The 20,980-nt window shown below is 33.2% G+C and overlaps 2 protein-coding genes and 1 long non-coding RNA gene across 3 annotated transcripts; 2 read left to right on the top strand and 1 right to left on the bottom strand.

Annotated features, from left to right (window-relative positions):
• Positions 1–485: 485 nt before the first annotated feature.
• LOC132632936 (geranylgeranyl diphosphate reductase, chloroplastic) lies at positions 486–2,098 on the bottom strand. The gene has a single exon (XM_060349088.1). The coding sequence runs from the start codon at positions 1,982–1,984 to the stop codon at positions 590–592; it is 1,395 nt and encodes a 464-aa protein (XP_060205071.1). The 5' UTR covers positions 1,985–2,098; the 3' UTR covers positions 486–589.
• Positions 2,099–2,923: 825 nt separating this feature from the next.
• On the top strand, positions 2,924–4,011 carry LOC132634285 (uncharacterized). Its single transcript, XR_009580106.1, has 2 exons — positions 2,924–3,153; positions 3,560–4,011. It is a non-coding gene; the product is annotated as an uncharacterized LOC132634285 (long non-coding RNA).
• Positions 4,012–9,003: 4,992 nt separating this feature from the next.
• On the top strand, positions 9,004–11,018 carry LOC132634284 (GDSL esterase/lipase At1g74460). The gene is made up of 5 exons (XM_060350558.1): positions 9,004–9,282; positions 9,503–9,633; positions 9,744–9,983; positions 10,094–10,343; positions 10,650–11,018. The coding sequence occupies exons 1-5, from the start codon at positions 9,045–9,047 to the stop codon at positions 10,901–10,903; spliced, it is 1,113 nt and encodes a 370-aa protein (XP_060206541.1). The 5' UTR covers positions 9,004–9,044; the 3' UTR covers positions 10,904–11,018.
• The last annotated feature ends 9,962 nt before the right edge of the window (positions 11,019–20,980 follow it).

The following is a 20,980-nucleotide window of genomic DNA, read 5'->3' as shown; positions in this document are numbered from 1 at the left end:
TTAAAATTCTGTATTTAATATACTTTTTTTGGCAAAGTAAAGGTCCATATACTAAAGAACATTTGCTTTGAAGCATACTAAAGGTCATTTGCTTTGAAGGTACACTAAAGGTCATTTGCTTTGAATTATGCTAAAGGTCATTTGGTATTAAATAAATATGTGAAATCATGCATAACTAATATCTCCATATAACTAATACTCCTATAATGTTTCTTTTCTGTATTAAGCCATGCACAAGTCACAGCCCTTTGTTTGAAATTAAAAAAATTAATCTCTTTACAAAGTGTCACATAAGTACAATCTCATTATTTACTTATTCTAGCTTAACACAGTTTAGTTATTATACTAACATAGCCCATAAGTCCAAATTCAAAGTTTAAACTAACTTCGATATTGCTCTAACTCAAGCCTGTTTCCTTCAAAGTTCAAAGTGACAGTAATGCTTAATTAGTGCATAAGGTTTAGGAAAAAGTTTCTAGACCATATTAAAAACTTAAGAAGTAACATAAAATCCGATTAAAGGCATAAATATTTCAATTACAAAATCAAGTTTACAAAATATAATTAGTGTGACATTCAATTCATCCTCTTAAACACTGAGCTTGTCCATTTCCCTTCTCAGTGCATTAGCCCTCACCAAACTACCAATGGTATTCACAGCAAGCTTCAAATCTTCAATGGGGTTCCCTGGTGCCACCTTCTTGTACAAATAGCTATCAAAAGTCATCTTCTGCACATACTCATCAGCACACATCTCCACAAAAGCCTCCCTAGCTGGATTCGACCTGTAAAATACCTTCTGCAATATATCAAGAACCTTATATGTTGGCCAATAAGTCTTATCCCATTTCTCCAAATACTTCCTCAAATCACTCTCATCCACCATTCTCTTCCCATTTTCTGACCCTTCAACAATTGCCTCAGCACACATACGTCCACTCTTTGCTGCAAAATAAATCCCTTCACCTGAACATTTGGTCACGTAACCTGCTGCATCACCAACTAATGCAACTCTGTCTTGTAACCTTCTTGGTCTAGGATGTTCTGGAATCGGATGAGCTTCAACTCGAATAATTTTTCCACCAGTAATTTTTGAATCAGCTCTCAATCTCGTTGCTAGCTGGAATTTCTTGATATCAGCTTTGTGTGTAACTGTGCCAGTACCAACAGCAACATGGTCACATTTAGGGAAAACCCACCCATAAAAATCAGGAGACACGTCATCACCAACATACATCTCAGCTAAATTCTCATAATACTTCATTTTATCATCAGAAATCTTAATACGTTCTTGAAACGCAATAGCATACTCATAATCACCAGCATTTATGGATTTAGCCACACGTGAATTTGCACCGTCAGCACCAATAACAGCGTCAACTTCAAGTGTACGTTTCTCACCAGCACCGTTAGTTTTAGAATCATAAGCAGTGTAGTGTAACACGTAAGGTGAATTTACCTCTTTTGGCATGTCCATTTTTAGAAACAACCCGTTAAGAACTGAAGCTCCAGCTTCAGCTGCACGTTCACGGAGATAAGCATCGAGTACTTCGCGGCGCACCATACCAATATACTCATGAGGCTTTAACGTCTGTCCGATGTCAACAGCAACGTTGGATGGTGAAATCATTTTCATTTTTGTGACCTTACGGTCAATGATATCTAAAGGGAGGTCAAATTCACCAACCATACAAAGTGGAATGGCCCCACCACATGGTTTGCAATTGTCCATCTTACGTTCGATTAAGAATGTTTCAATGCCTCCCTTTGCGAGTGTCTCAGCGGCGGCGCCACCAGCAGGACCACCACCAACCACCGCAACACGGAGGTTACGGCCGGTGACTCTTGGGCTGGATTTGGAAGCATTGATACGTAGCTTACGGTGTGTTTGGGTTAAAGGGAGGGATTTAGAGAGAGTGATGGAGTTGTTTTCAGGTGAGGTTTGACGGAGGCCTGTGAAAGTTTTGAGAGCAATGGAAGCCATGGTTTAGTTTAGTGTGTGTGTGTGTGTGTGTGTGGACAGTGAAAGTGTGGAGTTTTTATGAAATTTTTTGTATATTTTGATGGATATGGTTGGGGATATTGAAGGGGATGAATGCCGTTGATGAGAAGGGGTGGAGGGTTAAGATTGGATTTGGATAATGGGGATAGATTCTTGATTTGTTTCTTGTTTTCATCGTATGGGTTTTTCATTTTTGCATGATGTCCAAGTGGCTCATATTTTGCCACGTTGGTACTTTTTGAGATTGTGGCTCGCCTTGCTCGGATGTACCGTCGTAGTCAGTTACTCATCTAAATATCTCTTTGGAGAAATGTACTTGGGCAAATTTGTTGAAGAAATAGTGGCGCCATTGTGTGCTAGAGATTTATTCATATATTATGATGAGAATTTGGCATATTATAATGACAATTTTGATGCAGACTATCAATTCTGATAGTCAAGTATTAATAAATTAGCTATTGCATATAAGTTTTCTTCATACATTCTCGAACATTATATTCTGAGGTACTAATTATGTCCTAATTGACATCAAGGTAACTTGGATTAACTAAAGAACGTATATGATTTTCAGGAAGAGAAAAGTATGAAATTGAACTTATATTAGCTTGCCCTTGGTGGGAACAACAAATTGTTTAGCAACTACATTTGCAATTTCTGTTGATAGTGTCAATTGTCTAACAGTTTGTTTAAAGGAGCAAGCTGGGCCTGACGTTAATATTGTTTGGATCAGCCCTATCCGCCAAAATTTGTTGCAATACTAGGCCAATTTTAAGATCTTTGGTTTGCACCTTTACTGAACTTTTGACTGGATTGAGAACTCTTGGGCCTCATTTCAAATAAGAGAAAATAACCTAATAATACTACTTAAAATTATACATTACAAAATATAAGGGTACATTTTTTTATTTACAAAACATACCAACTTATTTACAAAACATAACGGATTTGAAAAAATAAAAGCTTACCCTTCCACTCCCCTTTTCTCAGCCACCCACCTTCCCCTTAGATGCAGCCCCCACCCTTCCCTTAGGGTTTTCTCCCTAGAATAATATCCTATACAGTTTTGTAATCTTATTCGAATATCCACACCACATACAGACCCACCATAGCCGATCCCTAGAGAAGAAGAGACACCACAAGTGTTTCAATGGGTAAACTTCTCACCATATCGAAAATCTCTTACTTCCCTTTGTGGGTCTTTATATTTCAATGAGTGAATTTCTAATTGTTGGATAATGCGTTGTTCTTTAATATTTATGTAAAACATCTGGTGGTTTTCCTTAAAGAAATGATTTTTTTTGTTTAGAACTTGTTTAATCGTGTATGTTTCATGTGGGTTTCTGCTTTATTTACATAAATGTTTATCTTTATGAGTGAATGAGGCATTTTATGGGCATATCATTATTTGTTTAGTGTTTGAGGAGATTGAAAGTTGTCAATTAATGGGTATTGGTACTATTGTGAAAATGCTTATTTTTTAGGTATGCTTATTTGTTTTGTGTGTTGTGGAGAGTGAAGTGTTTGATTAATGGGTATGTATTGTTTTCAATGGTGCAGGTGCTTACACTTGTGTAATCTCGTTCGAATATAACTTCAAATGAAAATGATTGCCAGAGAAGATGAACGAAAAATATATATTTCATGCGAAAATGTGTCATCTCAAACTTCTAACTTCAGGCTGATTTGCACAAATAACCAATTTTGCGATGATGATGATGACTGCAACGATGACGACGACCACAAATTCTTTCCCTTTTGCCCTTATTGTAATTTCCTGTTTTACCTCATGTATAACAAAAGAAAATATATATTTTCTGATTTTGTTAGAAAATGAAGAGATTTGCATTAGTATTGTATGAAAGTTGTATACAATGTTATTGTAGTTGTATTAAATTTCAGCCGAATTTCGAAGCAAGATTAGAAATTGCATTAAATTTGTATGAATATTGTATGAAAGTTATACGCAATGTTGTTGTAGTTGTATTAAATTTCCAAAAACCTAACATGAACTTTTTTTTCAAATTTTATACAGTTATATACATATTTCATACCGTTTCTATACAGTTTTCATACACAAAAAATATGAGAATTCTAAGCCTTGCCCGAGATATACATATTTCATACACAAAAAATTGAGTGAAATTTAAGCCTGGAACGAGAGATATACAGTTTTCATACACAAAATTTTGAGCGAAAATTTTAAGCGTTGAGTGAGATATACACATTTCATACACAAATTTTCGTACATATTTTGTAAGAAATCTTTTGGTATGTTTTGTAAACTGAAGAGTATGTTTTGTAAATATACTATGTTCTTACGTATATATAGGTTATTCTCCCTGAATAAAAGGATTATATCACAACTAGGGGTGTACATGGAAAGGTAATTAACAGTAATGCCCTTATTTTGGGGTGATTTTTAATTTTTCCATCAAAATGAAAGTATTTAACTTTTGCCCTTCGCCTAAAATCTCAGGGTTTCGGGTTCGAACGCCTGCTCAGCGAAAATTAAAAAAAAAATCGGTAGGGAAATTATGCCTGATGGGGCAGAGTTTGCCTGCAAACTATGCCTTAAGGTAGAGTTTTGCCGGCAAGCTTTTTTTTTTTTTTTTGATAATTGAACTTTCCATTAATCACCAAAAGTGTAATATTTACAAAACAATAGCTTAGCTAATCTCAGCTTACTCTCAAACGGGAAAACACCAGTAGCCTAGCTATCCTAAATGTGCTATAAGCAGAAATGTTAGTGTACATCAGAAAATTAGCCTTTGCAGTAGCCCTTTCAAATCACCCTCCTCTCTTGTGTTGCAAACACAAGCTACTTCTCTTGCAATGCTATTCAAGTCTCTTGCCTTGCCTTCAAATATCCTGCAATTCCTCTCCCTCCAGGTTGCATGGATGAATTTTGCATACACTATTTTCACCAACCTTAGCAAACTCTACCTTAAGATAGAGTTTTGGACTTCAAGATTCTGTCTTAAGACAGAATTTTACCTTCAGGCAGAACTCTGCCTTGCGAATTCAAATTCTATCTAGCGATTTTTTTTTAAAATTTTTGACTGAGCGGGGGTTCGAACCAGAACCTAGGAGTTTTAGGCGAAAGGCAAAAATTAAAGACCAGTGCATTTGAAGGGCACTCCGCACAAAAAAAATGCACTGGGACCGGGTTGGTTCGGTTTTTTCAAATACCAAACCAAATCAATTGTATCGGATTTTTAAATCTATAAACCAAACCAAACCAACAAAAGTCGCATTTTTCAACCTCGGGTTTTCTCGATTTTTTTCGGGTTGCTAGGGTTTTTCGGATTTCTCGAATTTTTTGTGGTTCGATGTGACTCATCTTACAATAAACCTAACAGAATCTGAGTTATACACATCAGTTCCTTGAAATAAGGTTTTTGAGAGAATACTTCCAAAGGATATACTATAACAGCTCTTAAAAAATAGCTATTGTTAAAAATAATCATGTATTATGAGAATTCTTCAGCAACTTTTGAATAACACTTTCTCAGGAATGTATAACCAACCCCTTTTGAAACTTATTGATTAACGCAAAACCACATTCATATCACTGGACATAAAAGAAACCATGGGATCAAGTTGGTAAGCTTCTCCATTTGAATTTTTTATTGGTATGATTCACCACTTAAATCCAAGGGTAATTGCTAAAAAATAACCTCAACAAGGAAACGATCGCCAAAGAAATTCAACACTTAAACCCAACCGCTTCCAATAGCATTAGAGACAAAACGGAATATAACAAAACTACAAACTATATTAGAGTTGATGGAGTAATACTGTAAGATCATCTAGACTATTACTTACATGGGCTTCAAAACTTCTGGACCATTCACAAATTAAGTCCAAACCTGAATGTAAAAATACAGAAATCGTGAAAAATTTAAGAAAATATTTATAAAATACGTTCTAATAAATATTTTTATTTATAAAATAATTTAAAAGTTGTATACATATAATCGGGTCAGTTTGGTTTCGGTTTGACTTTTTTTAGTTAAAATCAAACCAAGCCTATTATGGTCAGGTTTTTTTCCAACACTAAACCACTAGTCGGATTTCTTTTCCGCTTTGATTACAATTTATCGATTTGGTGCGGTTAATCGGTTCCTTTGTACAACCCTAATCACAACTCTCTATCTTTCGTTGGAAATTTGTACAAGTTCAACAATAAGGCATGACTAGAAGTCCAACAATCAGCAAATATTTGTAGTTTTGAACATTTTCTTTAAGTGGAGTACTAACATTGTCATCCAAGTATGCTTACCTATATATGGATTTGACTTCTAATAATCCTGTGAAAATGGTAGCACAGGCGAAGAAGTTAAAACTCAAATTGGTGTTAGAATTTCATGCACTTATATATATGTTCGCCTACTAACGTAGGAAGAGTTTTAACTTTTATACACCTAAATTGTAAAGAAAATTTACAGTAACAGGTTATCTTATAAATAACTATATGTAACTATCAATTGCAAGTGAAATTAGTTACATTGAAAATAAAACAAGTTATCTGTTATAAAATGTTAAGTTACATTAATAGTGTGAAAATTATTTGCAAATTCAAATTCACGTAAGTTAACCAGAATGGTGGGTCAACTCACCGGTTTACTCCCCCTACAGCCCTTGTACGTATGATGCACATATCAGAAAAGTAAATCTAATCTATATATAGTATAAAGCTAGGCATAGACAAGGTGATGTGGCACCTCTCTATGGCCAGCATTCATATTTATCTTTTTTCTCCTTTTTTTTGGATTTTTTTGAGTTTTTTCTGCATAGAGATAAAAGAAAGAAAAGAGATCATTATTTTAGCTACAGTTATAACATTTTTAATAGCTACAGTTACAACATTAAAATGACAAAGAATTAAAAGAGAAATAAAGAGTTGCTTCATAACGTGAGGAGATCAACAGTTATTTCTTCTACATAAAAGATCAATCTGAAGGGCAAAAATATTTAAAGTGAAAGAGAATCATAAAACATTCCAAAAAGTATGGTAGCTAAAAGTTATTCACGGCCTAATGTTCATGTGCTCATTCTTGCAGGTTGGGTGGAGTAGAAAGGAACTTTATCAAGACATCAAAGTGTCTATAATAAGCAAGGAGTTTGCACCAAGTTACCAACAACAAGAACAATACAAACAAACTTTGTACGTTTCCTTGCAAATTGTGTTCTTTTCATTCTCCTCTTTTATATACAAAATGTATAATATGTCTAAAATGGTACGAAAATAATTTATGGAATTTTACAGAAAATTAGGATGACAAATAACAGGAATTGCCTGGGTAACTAAAACAGAATTGATGGGAGGGAATAAGGAAAAGAGCAAACGGAAAAGGAAAAAGAATATAGATGGAAGCACTAATTCACGGAAATAAAAAATTAAAAATTAAAAAAAAAAAAAAAAAAGAGAAAGAATAAGACCAAAGAAAGTATACGAAGTTGGAGTAAGATAGAAGATACAAAATTAATTTCGTCATTGACGGGTTCTGGTATTTAGAAGTCAAAATTTTCTTCCCTTTAATTTTGGTTTCCTTTCAATTTTACTTCCTTTTCTTTTCTTTCAATAATGTATATATATGGAAAACAAAATCTTAAATAACTTACCATTCTCTTGCCATCTAATATTTCTAAGCTAATTTATTTTTCTTTGTTTAAAAGACAGGATATATTTTTATGTTAATTACTTAGTAATTAGTACTATATTCTTGAAATATAAAAATCTATTCTGTAGTATTAATTTTTTATTTTATTGTTTAAATGCTTTACAAGTGAGATAATTTCTTAAGTTAAGCTGAAAAAATAAATTACACTAAAGAAAGGAAAAAAATAAATGGAAGGGGAAAAAAAGGCAAATATTAGAAATTAAGGGATTTGATTCCATCAAAGACGGAACACATATATTATCTTTTACCTTTTTTATTTCATTTCTTTTTCTTTTTTGTCCTTTTTCCTTTTCTTATAATTTTATTTGACAGAATGAAAATGATCTTAAGTATTATGAAACATAATAGTGCATAATTTATACTAAGAAACAAAATACTAAAAGTAATCTAGGCATTAGAGGAAGAAAAATAAAAAGTAGGTGACATCTTAGGTATGCATTTTTAATATTCGTTATTACTTCTTTTTTTATATATATATTTTTCATATTTTTTTTAAATTTTGTCGTCTTTCGTATTAAAAAATATTTATATGATTTAAGGAGTTCTTTCATATTAACTTGGAAAGTTTCAAATCTATATTTTATAAATATGATAGAAATTTATAGTGGGACGCTCTTTTTATAGATACTTTAAGTGAGAAAGGTATTGCAAAGTTTATCTCAACATGATGTGGCATATTATAAGCCAAGATAAGATTCTTCTCCCCGTTCTATAGTGAATTCTCATATTCTTTTTTCTCAATGAAATCATATTATATTTACCAATTGTAATTTATTACTACAACAATTCAAACTTCTTTTCATTTTTTTAGAAATAAAACTGATTAATATATACGAAACCACTTTTCATATGTTAATTAGCTCATTTATCGAAGTTTGAAAAAATACAACATGTACGGTGCTTGAAAAATGGAAATTGCAGCATGAAAAGTTAAAGTCAATTAAGATACTTATATTGGTGATTTGATCAACTTATAGAATTAATTTTGTAAGTAGATTTATGAAATATTTTTTTAAGTACGATCGCGCGAAGCGCGGACAAAATCACTAGTTACTATATATATATAATACGCAACTGATATGTTTGTTAGAGTTGAATCGTTGTAACAGAACTGAAGGTAGATATAGTAGGTTTGAATTTCTTAGACCGTTGGTTTATCAAACTCTTGCTACCATCTTTATCTCCATATTTCTCTCCAAAAATCCCAACTCCCCTAGCTAATGCTTTGGATTGTCCCCACAGATCTTGTACTTTCCTTTTCTTTGTGGACATTTAAAAGGTAAGAATTAAGGTCTCATTATTCCTAGTATAAAATTTCAAAGACTTCTTAAAACAGAGTACCTACAAGTACTTTTAACATGAAGCTGACTCTGACCTTACCAATTTTTGTAACAATTTTATTAGGTGTAGTAATTGGAGGTTGCAATTGCAAGATTGTGCAATTCATCTTCGGAGACTCTCTTTCAGATGTTGGCAACAACAAGTACCTCTCCAAAAGCCTTGCTACTGCAAACTTGCCATGGTATGGTATTGATTTTGGGAGTGGATTGCCTAATGGAAGATTTTGCAATGGCCGCACAGTTGCCGATATAATAGGTGACATTTTCAACCTAGTATTGTGGATTTATCAAAGTTTAGTATCCTAAGCTAAAGAAATTCTTAACATGGTGCATGTCATATATTAGTTGGGGTCAAGCCTGCACGGTTTCCCAAAGATCTCACAAAATTTAAGTATTTATATAACTTACATGTAGTTTTGCGATCTTTTCGACTATTATGGTGAAACTTTGTTCGGTTAACTATACCTATTGTGCAGGTGATGAAATGGGGCTTCCAAGGCCACCAGCGTATCTGGATCCATCGTTAACAGAAGATGTTATACTGAATAATGGAGTTAATTTTGCCTCTGGAGGTGGTGGCATTCTAAACGAGACAGGCGGTTTATTCGTAAGTAATTCTCCTGTCAATTTGTCTGATGTTATTCCTGCAATTTCCTTTTAATTATATGTATTTTATGTCTAGATATTGAAGTTTAATTTGATGAATTGTAAGTACAGATACAGAGGTTTTCCTTATACAAGCAAATAGAGTTGTTTCAAGGGACACAAGAATTAATTAGAGAGAAAATAGGAAAGAAAGAAGCTGAGAATTTCTTCCAACAAGCACAATACGTGGTAGCTCTGGGAAGCAATGATTTCATCAACAATTACTTAATGCCAGTTTACAGAGATTCATGGACATACAATGATCAATCTTTCATCCAGTACTTAATGGACACTCAGAGAGCACAACTTACAGTAAGCCATATCCTTTTCTCCATACCAATTTGCATAATAAATTTAAGTAATTTTTTAACCAATAACGTTATTTCTTTCTTCTTCTTCTTTTTTCAATTTTTTTTTATTAGTTGTTGCATAGTTTGGGGGCAAGGGAGTTGATGGTGTTTGGGCTAGGTCCAATGGGGTGTATTCCACTTCAAAGGGTTCTAAGTACAGATGGTAAGTGTCAAGACAAGACTAACCAGCTGGCACTTGCCTTCAACAAAGCAACAAACGAACTTGTCGTGGAATTGTCTAACACCCTTCCAAATGCTAGCTACAAGTTTGGAGATGCTTATGATGTTGTCAACGATGTCATTACCAATCCCGGCAATTACGGTACAAACATGCTCTGAACAACAATGATTGTATTAGCTTGATATGTGAACAAGTTCACACATGCGGAGTTTCAAGAGCTAATGAAGCTAAAAATTATTTCAAGCTACATACACCAATATTAGGCTAAGACACACATATTTGGTATTTGATAAAAGTTTAAATTTTACGTATTGATAGTGCACTTAATTAAATTAATTATAAGATAATTATCGATAAAATTTGTATCATAGACATTAACCAGTAACCAGATAAATTTGATCTTTCTTACCGTGTAAAAAACTTAAATCCATCTAATAAATATTGCAGGTTTTAGTAGCTCAGATTCACCATGCTGCTCGTTCGGAAGAATTAGGCCAGCGTTGACGTGTATTCCAGCATCAACACTATGCAGCGACAGAAGCAAATATGTGTTTTGGGATGAATACCACCCTTCTGATAGTGCTAACCAGTTAATTGCTACAGAGCTCATTAAAAAACTCGGTTTTTTGAAGGTTAATCAGACCGATGCTTCCCCCCCTACACCAGCCTTGGGTCCTTCATCAGATGATGATGGGCAGTAGATTTTCTTTCACTTCCGATGTAGATTTTCTTGTAATTTCTGTAATTCATTACAGTATTCTACTGGCAAAACAGAAACTATTTGTTGCTGCTTATAGACAGAACACACCAGCGTTATTTGTGCTGTTTATTTTTTTTTTCTATTTTACTCACTTCAAATTATTTTTTAAATTCAATAAAAATATGCATTAATTAATATGAATATATTGATAAATTATGCACTTTATTTATTATTTTTTAAACAGCGCGGAAAATGAAAAGAGGGAGTAGTAAAGTAGACTATACATTCAGAACAAGCCAAAAAGAATAAATTTTGTCGTCCCGTCTTGTCGATATGTGTTTACGCACTCAAGATTTCAACTCCGTAATTGGTAGAATATTCTATTTTCTAAAACTAAGGCATGCTTCCGGCTAGCCTTTAAAATACGGGATAATCTGATCATTTACCAATTTTTCGTGGGACCAGGCATGGAAGTGAATGGTTACCACCTCAAAACCCACTTCTCCATCTAACACATGTACTGTATTGTTGATGTGACTAATTGCTCAAAGATATTTAAATGTTGCATGAGATTAGTTTACCTAATAGCCATATTTTAACATCGTTAAATCTTTGGTTGTCTAGCACCAGCCCTTTTGAAAGGGATATATATATATATATATATAATACTAGACGGGGTATGCCTGTGTATGGGCCCAACACTTCGGATTATAGTGTATTTATGTGTATGTAATTATATTTGGATAATGTTAATATATATATATTTTATATTGCTAATAAACATACATAAGTTTGTACTGTTTATACATATATATATTATGTTCAAAATACGATTAATATAACATTGTAGTTTGTGCTCTCCGTATCCAAAACTTTATTATATTAGTATTTGCTACGAATATAAAGTCTGCAAAAATTTATTAATACTTTTTAAAAGAGAAGACTTGTTTAAAAGGAAACTATTTTCCTCTCTTTAAGATAAAACAATAGTAATATTTAAGCATCAGTTGATACTTTCAATTTTAACTCGATTAATTTAAAGGTGTAAAATACTGATTATTTTTTATCAAATTTTGATTTGGATAATTCTAATTCAAATTGTTAAATTAATTTTACATGTTTAAAACAAAACAAAGTAGAAATTTGATTTTCTATTTAAACGAAGAACTACTATTTTTTAATTTTTGGTAAATATTCTCGGTTTAGCTCATTTTACTTGTCATGTTGTCTTTTGCATGGTTTTTTAAGGAAACGTCAATTAGAATTAGAATTTGACTAATTTACCTTATTCATTATTTGATCTCCATTTGATATTATTTTTTATTTTACGACATTAATCTCTTTTCACATTTATTAGAGTAAGAATAAACATGAAAAAGTAATTAAATTCTATCTTATTTTAAAATATTCCATGTTTTTTGCTGTACAATAATTTTATTTGCTTCCATTAATGGGTTAATACGCATGTGGCAATGAATCCATCATTATTGACTTAATGGGATACTTTGGAAATTACATGAATATTTTGATTTTTTTAATATAGGGTGCACTTTTTTTTTTGAACGGACGACGATCCAATTTTTCTACTGTATAGAAACTCACGTTTCTATATAGTAGTAATATATATATAAGGGCGGAGCTAGCCCTTCAGGTGTGGGTTCGGCCGAACCTAGTAGCTTTTCTCCGAATCATATATTTGTATTAAATTTTTTTGTCAAATATGTACAAATTATTAATTAAGAACCCAGTAACTTTAAAGAATTAGAACCCGAACCGACGAGCTTCGAATCCTGACTCCGCCTCTGTAATAATAATAATAATAATATATATATATATATATATATATATATCGTTAATTTGCTGGTTGCACCACATTCTTAGAAGTTGCATAAAGGGTGACATTAGCAGAAAGTGCCATGCACTAGAAAAAGATAGGTAATTTTAAGGGAAAAGGGCCTGATTTATCCTTCTACTTTGGGAAAAGGTTCATATTTACCCCTCGTTATACTATCAGGCCATTTATACCCTTACCGTTAAAATAGTTAAAATATTTGCCCCTATTTTTAACGGAGGGGTAAATATGAACCTTTTCCAAAGTAGAGGGGTAAATCAGACCCTAAAAAATAAAACACCCTAAAGTTTCCAAATAAAACTTACTTCGGGTACCTTTTCAACCCCTAAAATGACGATCCGAACGTCTACGAATCCTTGATGTATTGAGCCTACATTATTGTACGCAGAAAAAAATATCAGGTTCTATATAAAATATTGACGTTTCGGAGTCTTGACACACCACTAATCATTGGTCAAAGTATGAATAAAAAACAAAAATTGGCCAACTTTATTTTTTGCAACACTTAGTGTTATTTTCCATACTTTGACTAATAATTAGTCGTGTGTCAAGGCTCCGAAACGTCAATATTTTATATAGTACCTGATATTTTTTTCTGCGTACAATAATGTAGGCTCAATACATCAAGGATTCGTAGACGTTCGGATCGTCATTTTAGGGGTTGAAAAGGTACCCGAAGTAAGTTTTGGTTGAAAAAATTTAGTTTTTTTTTCCATACTTTGACCAATGATTAGTGGTGTGTCAAGACTCCGAAACGTCAATATTTTATATAGAACCTGATATTTTTTCTGCGTACAATAATGTAGGCTCAATACATCAAGGATATGTAGACGTTCGGATAGTCATTTTAGGGGTTGAAAAGGTACCCGAAGTAAGTTTTGTTTGGAAACTTTAGGGTGTTTTATTTTTTAGGGTCTGATTTACCCCTCTACTTTGGAAAAGGTTCATATTTACCCCTCCGTTAAAACTAGGGGCAAATATTTCAACTATTGTAACGGTAGGGGTATAAATGGCCTGATAGTATAACGAGGGGTAAATATGAACCTTTTCCCAAAGTAGAGGGGTAAATCAGGCCCTTTTCCCTAATTTTAAGGGCTATCAAGCTTTACCTTTTGCTCCTGAAACATCCTCCCACCAATCTCCTTCACACATGTATTAAAACTGAAATTTAATAGTGGTAATTAAAATTCATTAATAATTTTATACCATAAATTGATTATTTTTATATTACATAGTAGTACTATGAAAGTAGCAAATCTTAATTGAAAAATAAAATATAATAGAATAATGTTTGACTTAACATATCTGAAAAGAAGTTCAAACTTCAGATTTGTCCTTCCTCTTTTTTTCTTCCCAATAAAACCGCAACTTCATATTTTGGCATGTGCATGGAAACTTCCATAGAGACAGATCTAGCAGATAAACATCTTTAAATTCATCTGCTTGGCATTTTTATTTCATGGAATTCATGAGCACCAGTTAAAAGATCTCTATATGGATATAAATTCATATGATTAATGATTTATTATTCGTCTTTGAAGAAAAATACATAATCAGGAACACACGGTTCTTCCGAGATCCCTTTATATTTATCTAACTAATCGTCAACATAATCACATGTTAAATAAACATGAATCACATTGAAAAGACCACAATCTAAGCCGCACATGATGAGTTATGCAGAAGATTGTTCCAATTTCGCTTAAGATCACTTTGTTCTTCACATGAATCTTCCACCTAAATTCTTAGTCACAAGAATTAGAGAGTTTTACGGAGAGAAGGAAAGAGTATTTTTGTTCTACATCTCAAAAGAACGCACACTTAGAAAAGTGAAAAGATGTTAATATTAGGACTTCTTTTAATGGCAATAGAAAATTTAATATTTAGCAATAACTTGATTTTATTGTTGGCAAATAAACTTTTTTGTTGCCAAACAATTTAATTTTGTTGCCATAGTATTGATTATTGTTGCAAAAAGTACTTTTGGCAACAACAAAAAAAAAGTTGTTGCACGTCGTTGCAATAACAGCTGTTGGGAAAAACTTATGCAACAATTTTTTCTTTTTTGTTACCAAAAGTATTTTTTGCAATAATAATCAATCTATGACAACAAAAAAAAAAATTGTTGCCAAATATCTTTTTTCTTGTATTGTTCGTTTCATCAACATGAATCTGGATTGTCCACATGGGTAATCCAAATTCAATTTCTAACCATCTCACAATCAGTAGATTTAGGATGATACATGATTTTTAACTAGTGATGCCCGTATATACAATTTAATTTAACCAAACAAAGTTCATATACTCCCTCCGTCACAATTTATGTGATGTTGTTTGACTAGGCACGTAATTTAAGAAATAAAAGAAGATTTTGGATCTTGTGATCTAAAATAAGTCAAATATATTTATGTGGTTATAGATCATCTCGTTAAGCGTAAAAGATAAAGTTTAAAGTTAATTTACTGCCAAATATGGAAATGTCTCATTTTTTTGAAACTGACTAAAAAAAAAGTATTTCATATAAATTGGGACAGAGGATTAATATATAACTTCATAAGTAAGGTATCAAATTAACTTAATTTTATACCTTACTTATGAACTAGCCTTGGTGAATTTTGCAAAGTATGGAAATAACTTTGCCCCCTCCGTATTTTTTCTCTCTCTTCCTTCTTTCTGATGTGGTCGATCGTGAGTATACATCAATGCAGTTGATCGAGTTTTCTGATTGGCATCGGAAAGCAATGAAAACGACCATTAATTACAAAAAAGAGAGCAAATTTGAATTGTACATGCACGCACCACTGGCCACAACTCATCTTCTAACATAGATAAGGTCCATAAATTAATATTCCATAGAACATACTGCTAATTAGTCCTCAACAATTCAGCTACTCCTCTCTCAGTCTCAGAGATATACATCAACATGCAGATCATTAACTCTCTTAATTAGCTAATCAAAATATATATGAGCAAATAAGGATTAAAATGATGCTTCGATACTTAACACATGTACTATGTGACTCCTAATTATCTTAAACATATATAAGCATGATATATCTAGCATTGGAGACAGCCTCTCCCTAGTTGAGGCCTTGGAGTGTGGCGATTATTGGCCCCAGAACCTGGATAATCGTTGATCTCTTCAGCCTCCAGTACTCTTCTTATTGTTGTTTCTTCTACTTCCAAGCTCTGATCCATATATTTAGCCTAACAAATTTAAATTAAAAATTTCCATTAGACTAATTCATAAAATCTAAAAGGCAAAAATATAAGCTTAATAGGCAAAAGAAGAAGTACCGTATGAGTGTTCTCTAACACCTTATGCTCTTGAGACATGTCCATTACCAGACTTATGCTTCCTGTACGTGTCAATAAAAATCACGGTAAGTGTACATACATAACATTGATCAATAAACCCCCTACTAACTAAATATATTAATTTCAATTGTCCCCTCTTACTTTAAATCATCTCGTATTTGAGTATGTAGCCTTCATAGTCAAAATATGATGAAGGGTAAAATTAAGATATTTAACATAAAAGAGGGTGTTTTTGATCCTTTTCCTGTGCAAGAAAGAAGTTATGCTAAGCAACAAGAGTTGAAAGATAAACTTACTTGTACTTGGGACGGCATTAATCAAGCACATAGTATGAGAAAACCAAAGAAAAACTAGAAATAAACGAAAGGAAGTGTTAGCCATGGCCACAAGAAGTTTCCCAATTCTAATTAATAACCCGCTCTTTTCTGCAACAAGACTCTTGTTACAAGAGAGCTGGCTAGTGCTCCATTTTATACATGCTTATTACGGACATGTGGGCCACAAACACATTATGGCAATAAAAGGCAGTTAATTCTGTGAGCTTCTTTTGGTTGCGGCAATCAAATTACACAAAGTCAAAAAGTATAACAAAATGAATTTCATGGAAGACATGCAACACTACTTAATTAGCTAAATAGTAACATAACGCGGTTGGAAACTTTACCCAAAGCTTCCTCCCAATTTCCTTTTTGCATGTGAACCGCTGATATGAAACCAAAAAGCCAAAAAACGAGGGCACTTGACTTTTGGGGTATGAGTGGAAAGTATAAAGAGGGAAATTTATTAAGTCAATATGGAAAACAAAATATTATTAGCACACTCCGTGCTAGTGGAAGGTGACAAATTAAAATAATGATGTGTCTCAATAAGTCCTCTTGCTTCTATATGGAGTACTCGAATATTTAGTGCGTGAGGTAGGGCTGCGTATCTGGTGGTTCGATTCGGGTTTGAAAGTTATCGGTGAAATTTATCGGTTATCGGTTTGTAGACATGTTAAATCGTTAAAGAATCATTAAGATATCTGTTAATGGGTTATTGGTTAATCGGTTTTTGATCGTTATCGATTCGGTTGTCGGTTTAAACGTTAAGATATCACACGAAATTTTTTCAAGAACAAAGAATCCATCTTCAAAGAAGAATCAGAAACGAATTAACGAGATGCAAAATGAATAAAGTAGCTACAAAAGAAAGTGCCTGCAACAGTTAGCTATAAATGGAGTTTGAAACTCGAAGCTGGCTGGCATCTCCAAGACGTTAAAAACTTGAAACCTTTTCTTCATATTTACATGAATCCTAGTTCCCAGACCACTGCTAACAACTTTCCAATTTGACAATGTTGTCTTTTTTATGCTTCTTCATCGGAGTCCTCAACAACTCTCCTCATTTTTGCTCTCTTTACCCGTTGCATTAGTGGCACAAAATTGTAGAGAGGAGCTGTTAGCTGCCTGCAAGTTATTTCCACAAGCATTTGGTACTTGATGCTTGGTAAAGTTTGTTTCACACCTTTGGAAGCAATTAGAAGCTTTGACATTCGGGCTAAGTTCTTGTAAAACCTTACAGCTAATTTCACCAGTGAGAAATAAATTGACTTAGGATTTACTAAGGAATTATATATGGAAGGGTAATAATGGAATGAATTCACTGGGCTGGACTCCACAAATCATATATGAAAGGTTATATATGAAAGGATATAATTGTAATTAAATAAATGGTTATCGGGTTATCGGTTCACCCGTTAACAAAAGTGGTGAACCCGAGACCCGAACCGATACCCCAATAACTATAGAACACCACCCGATACCCGAACCATTAACCCACCAACCCGAACCATTAACCCAATAACCCAATTATCGGTTCGAGTTATTGGTTTAACCGTTAACATGCACAACCCTAGCTTGAGGTCTTTGTGGAACATGTCATGAAGAGTTTCATGGATATAGGCGTGTGGATTAATAGTGAATGATATATGTTTGAAAATTATGAGATCTCATGTTGAAATTTTGGCCAAACCTATCGGGGGTCTTTTGTTGTTGCCAAAAATTTTCACTTAAACATCTCAACTAAGCTTGTTTTATTTAAACACATATGGTAGGGCTCGATTGTGTCATTTAGATACTTTTTGTTGACTTGGCATGGTGAGTGTGATACACTCATTAATAGCGCGTGAACGGCTTTATATAGTCAATTTTATTTTATTTTTTCTCTTCTTCTTCCCCTTTTTTTCCCACCCATTTCCCCAAGCTTAAACTCCTTCAATGGAGGTTCTAAAATCATGTGTTTTATCTTCTTTCCTTACCTTCGTTGTTGCCACTATTCTTACTTTTTGATATGATCTTTACCATAAACAAACCCAATTTCTTGATCTTTCCTAATAAAAAGAAAAAGAAAATCAAAGGAGCTCACCAAAACACCGTCAATGGGTTCTTTGGAAAGCTTAGAGATTTAAAATGGATTACTTTATTTGATGAAAATTTTGAGAAATTAATGTTGGGGTTGTCTTCGAGTTTTCGGGGGAAATCTTTAGATGAAGTTATAACAAATTTGGAGAAATTTTTCCTGAAATTTTGGATTGGAATCATGGTTGGAACAAGAACACACATGAAGATGGTGAAGAACACCAAGAACATGATTTTCAAATTTTTCTTTTCTTAGTAAATGCATTTTTTTGTGTTAATAATGTGTAGGTTTTAGAAAATAGATTTTTCTTTCTTTTTTGAAAGTTTTTTCTCAAAATTTATTTTTTATATAAAATTGTTTTTTCTTTTCGTTTTTCATATAATTTATTTTAAAATTATTATTTTGCACTAAATGCCACATGTCCTCTTTTAGTTAGTCATTATGCCACGTCAGCTGCTAGTGTATTACACACATTTTGTAATTTTAGCTGATTGTCAAAAAAGTGTCTAATCGAAAATAAATTCAAGGTAGTCTGAGTGCTCAATAGGTACAAAGCTTAGTTGAGGTGTATAAGTAAAAGATTTTGGCGACCACAAGCTAAGGGGCCCCCAATGAGTTTGGTCTTAAATTTTAGTGAAGGTAAAAATATTTCTTCTGTTTAAAATCTTCATGGATAGAGTTATTTTGTACATGTGCTCCCGTAAAACTAATCAAGATGCCCACAAACTGACTTAAACACCACGGTTATTAAAAAAAAATTCATGGATATATTGAATATGATCCTTGTGATATACAGAATCGAAAGAAAAGATTCACACCATCAGCAAAAATGTACACAAGTTTTAGTACTGTATTATTTATGAATATTTGGGACTTTCACTACAGAGCGCATGCATCATGCACGAACATTATATACCATCTAACAATAGGTACAACTTTCCAGGCTTTCATTATTTATTCATTCCTTGTTAAAAAATGCAGTATTTGTTATAACTCCACTAGCCAGATGTTAGGCTTATAAATTGACCAAATATTATGTACTTTGATGGTTAGTCAATATATTGCTGGTAAGAATCCACTATTCCTGATAACCCTAACTTTCTAAAAATTGTCCTTTTACTTTTATAGACATTACTCCTTCATGGTTAACAAGCATATTCGAACTGATTTAGTTTTAGCTTATAAAGACTGAGCTTTTGGGAAACAAAATCATATTTTATCCGAGGTCCTTGCCTGGTAAAAACTAAAAAGTTACTCAATTAGTTATTTATGCCTTTACGTCTTTTCATATATTTGAGGGGTCAAAATCCTCTCCAAATTCTGAACCTTTTGAGTTTGCAAAGTCAAAATTCAATCTCACACGGACTAACATTTTGTAAACCTTTCAAACGAAGGACTGAATTTGGGCTGTTGAAGTCTATACCGAGTCATTCACACAAATGCCCTTATTCGGGAGTGGTCTTTAATATCTGCCCCTCAAATTGCTGGTCTTTAATTTTTACCCTTCGACACTTCAAGTAGCCGAAAATATCCCTGAGATTCTGGGTTCGAACCCCAGTAGAGCATAAAAATAAATCGCAAGGCAAAATTTCGTAGCAAATTAGGCTTACTCAGACAAAAGTTAGGTCTTAAGGCCTAACTTTTGTAAAATCCCAGCACAGTAAAAAAAAAAAAAAAAAAACTTAAATACTCCTGAGATTCTGGGTTCGAACCCCAGTAGAGTATAAAAATAAATCGCAAGGCAAAATTTCGTAGCAAATTAGGCTTACTCAGATAAAAGTTAGGTCGTAAGGCCTAGCTTTTGTAAAATCCCAGCAGAGTAAAAAAAAAAAAAAAAAAAAACTTTAAGGCATAACTTTTACCTTAGGAATAACTTAAAACTACAGAAGTTAGGGAAAACATCACTAATTGCCCCCCCCCCCCACCCCCCAACAACCCAAACTAATTACCCGCTCGTGCCCCCTCCCAAACTATTTTCGCTTTTGTCCAACCCAACCCAAAAATAATTACCCGACGTGCCTCTCGCCCAAACCCTTTCTTTATGATATCATCGCAGTATATTTATATATCATGATGGTATCATGCAGGACTAAGAGAATAACTGAAGCAGTCATCCATGATACCATCTCAGTATATTTATATGTCACGATAGTATCCTAATCCTGAGGAGCGTCTCATTGAAGGACTGAAGTAGTCCTGCATGATACCATCACAGTATATGTATATAAGACGATAGTATCATAGAGATTTTTTTTTCGAGAAAAGTAGGTCTTTTTAAATAAATGAACATGATCATCTATAATACCATCTTAGTATATTTATATACCATGATGGTATCATGGCAGACTAAGAGAAGGACCGAAGCAGCCTTCGATGATACCATCTCAGTATATTTATACCATGATGGTATCATGGAGGACTAAGAGAAAGACTGAAAGATCTCAGTATATTTATATACCATGTTGGTATCATAATTTGGAGGCATCTCGGGTAAATAGTTTTAACTTTTTG

Source organism: Lycium barbarum, chromosome 3 (genome assembly GCF_019175385.1).
Source record: "Lycium barbarum isolate Lr01 chromosome 3, ASM1917538v2, whole genome shotgun sequence".
Lineage (NCBI taxonomy): Eukaryota > Viridiplantae > Streptophyta > Magnoliopsida > Solanales > Solanaceae > Lycium > Lycium barbarum.
Note: the sequence above shows the minus strand (reverse complement) of the source record. Positions and strands in the feature narration are given on the sequence as shown.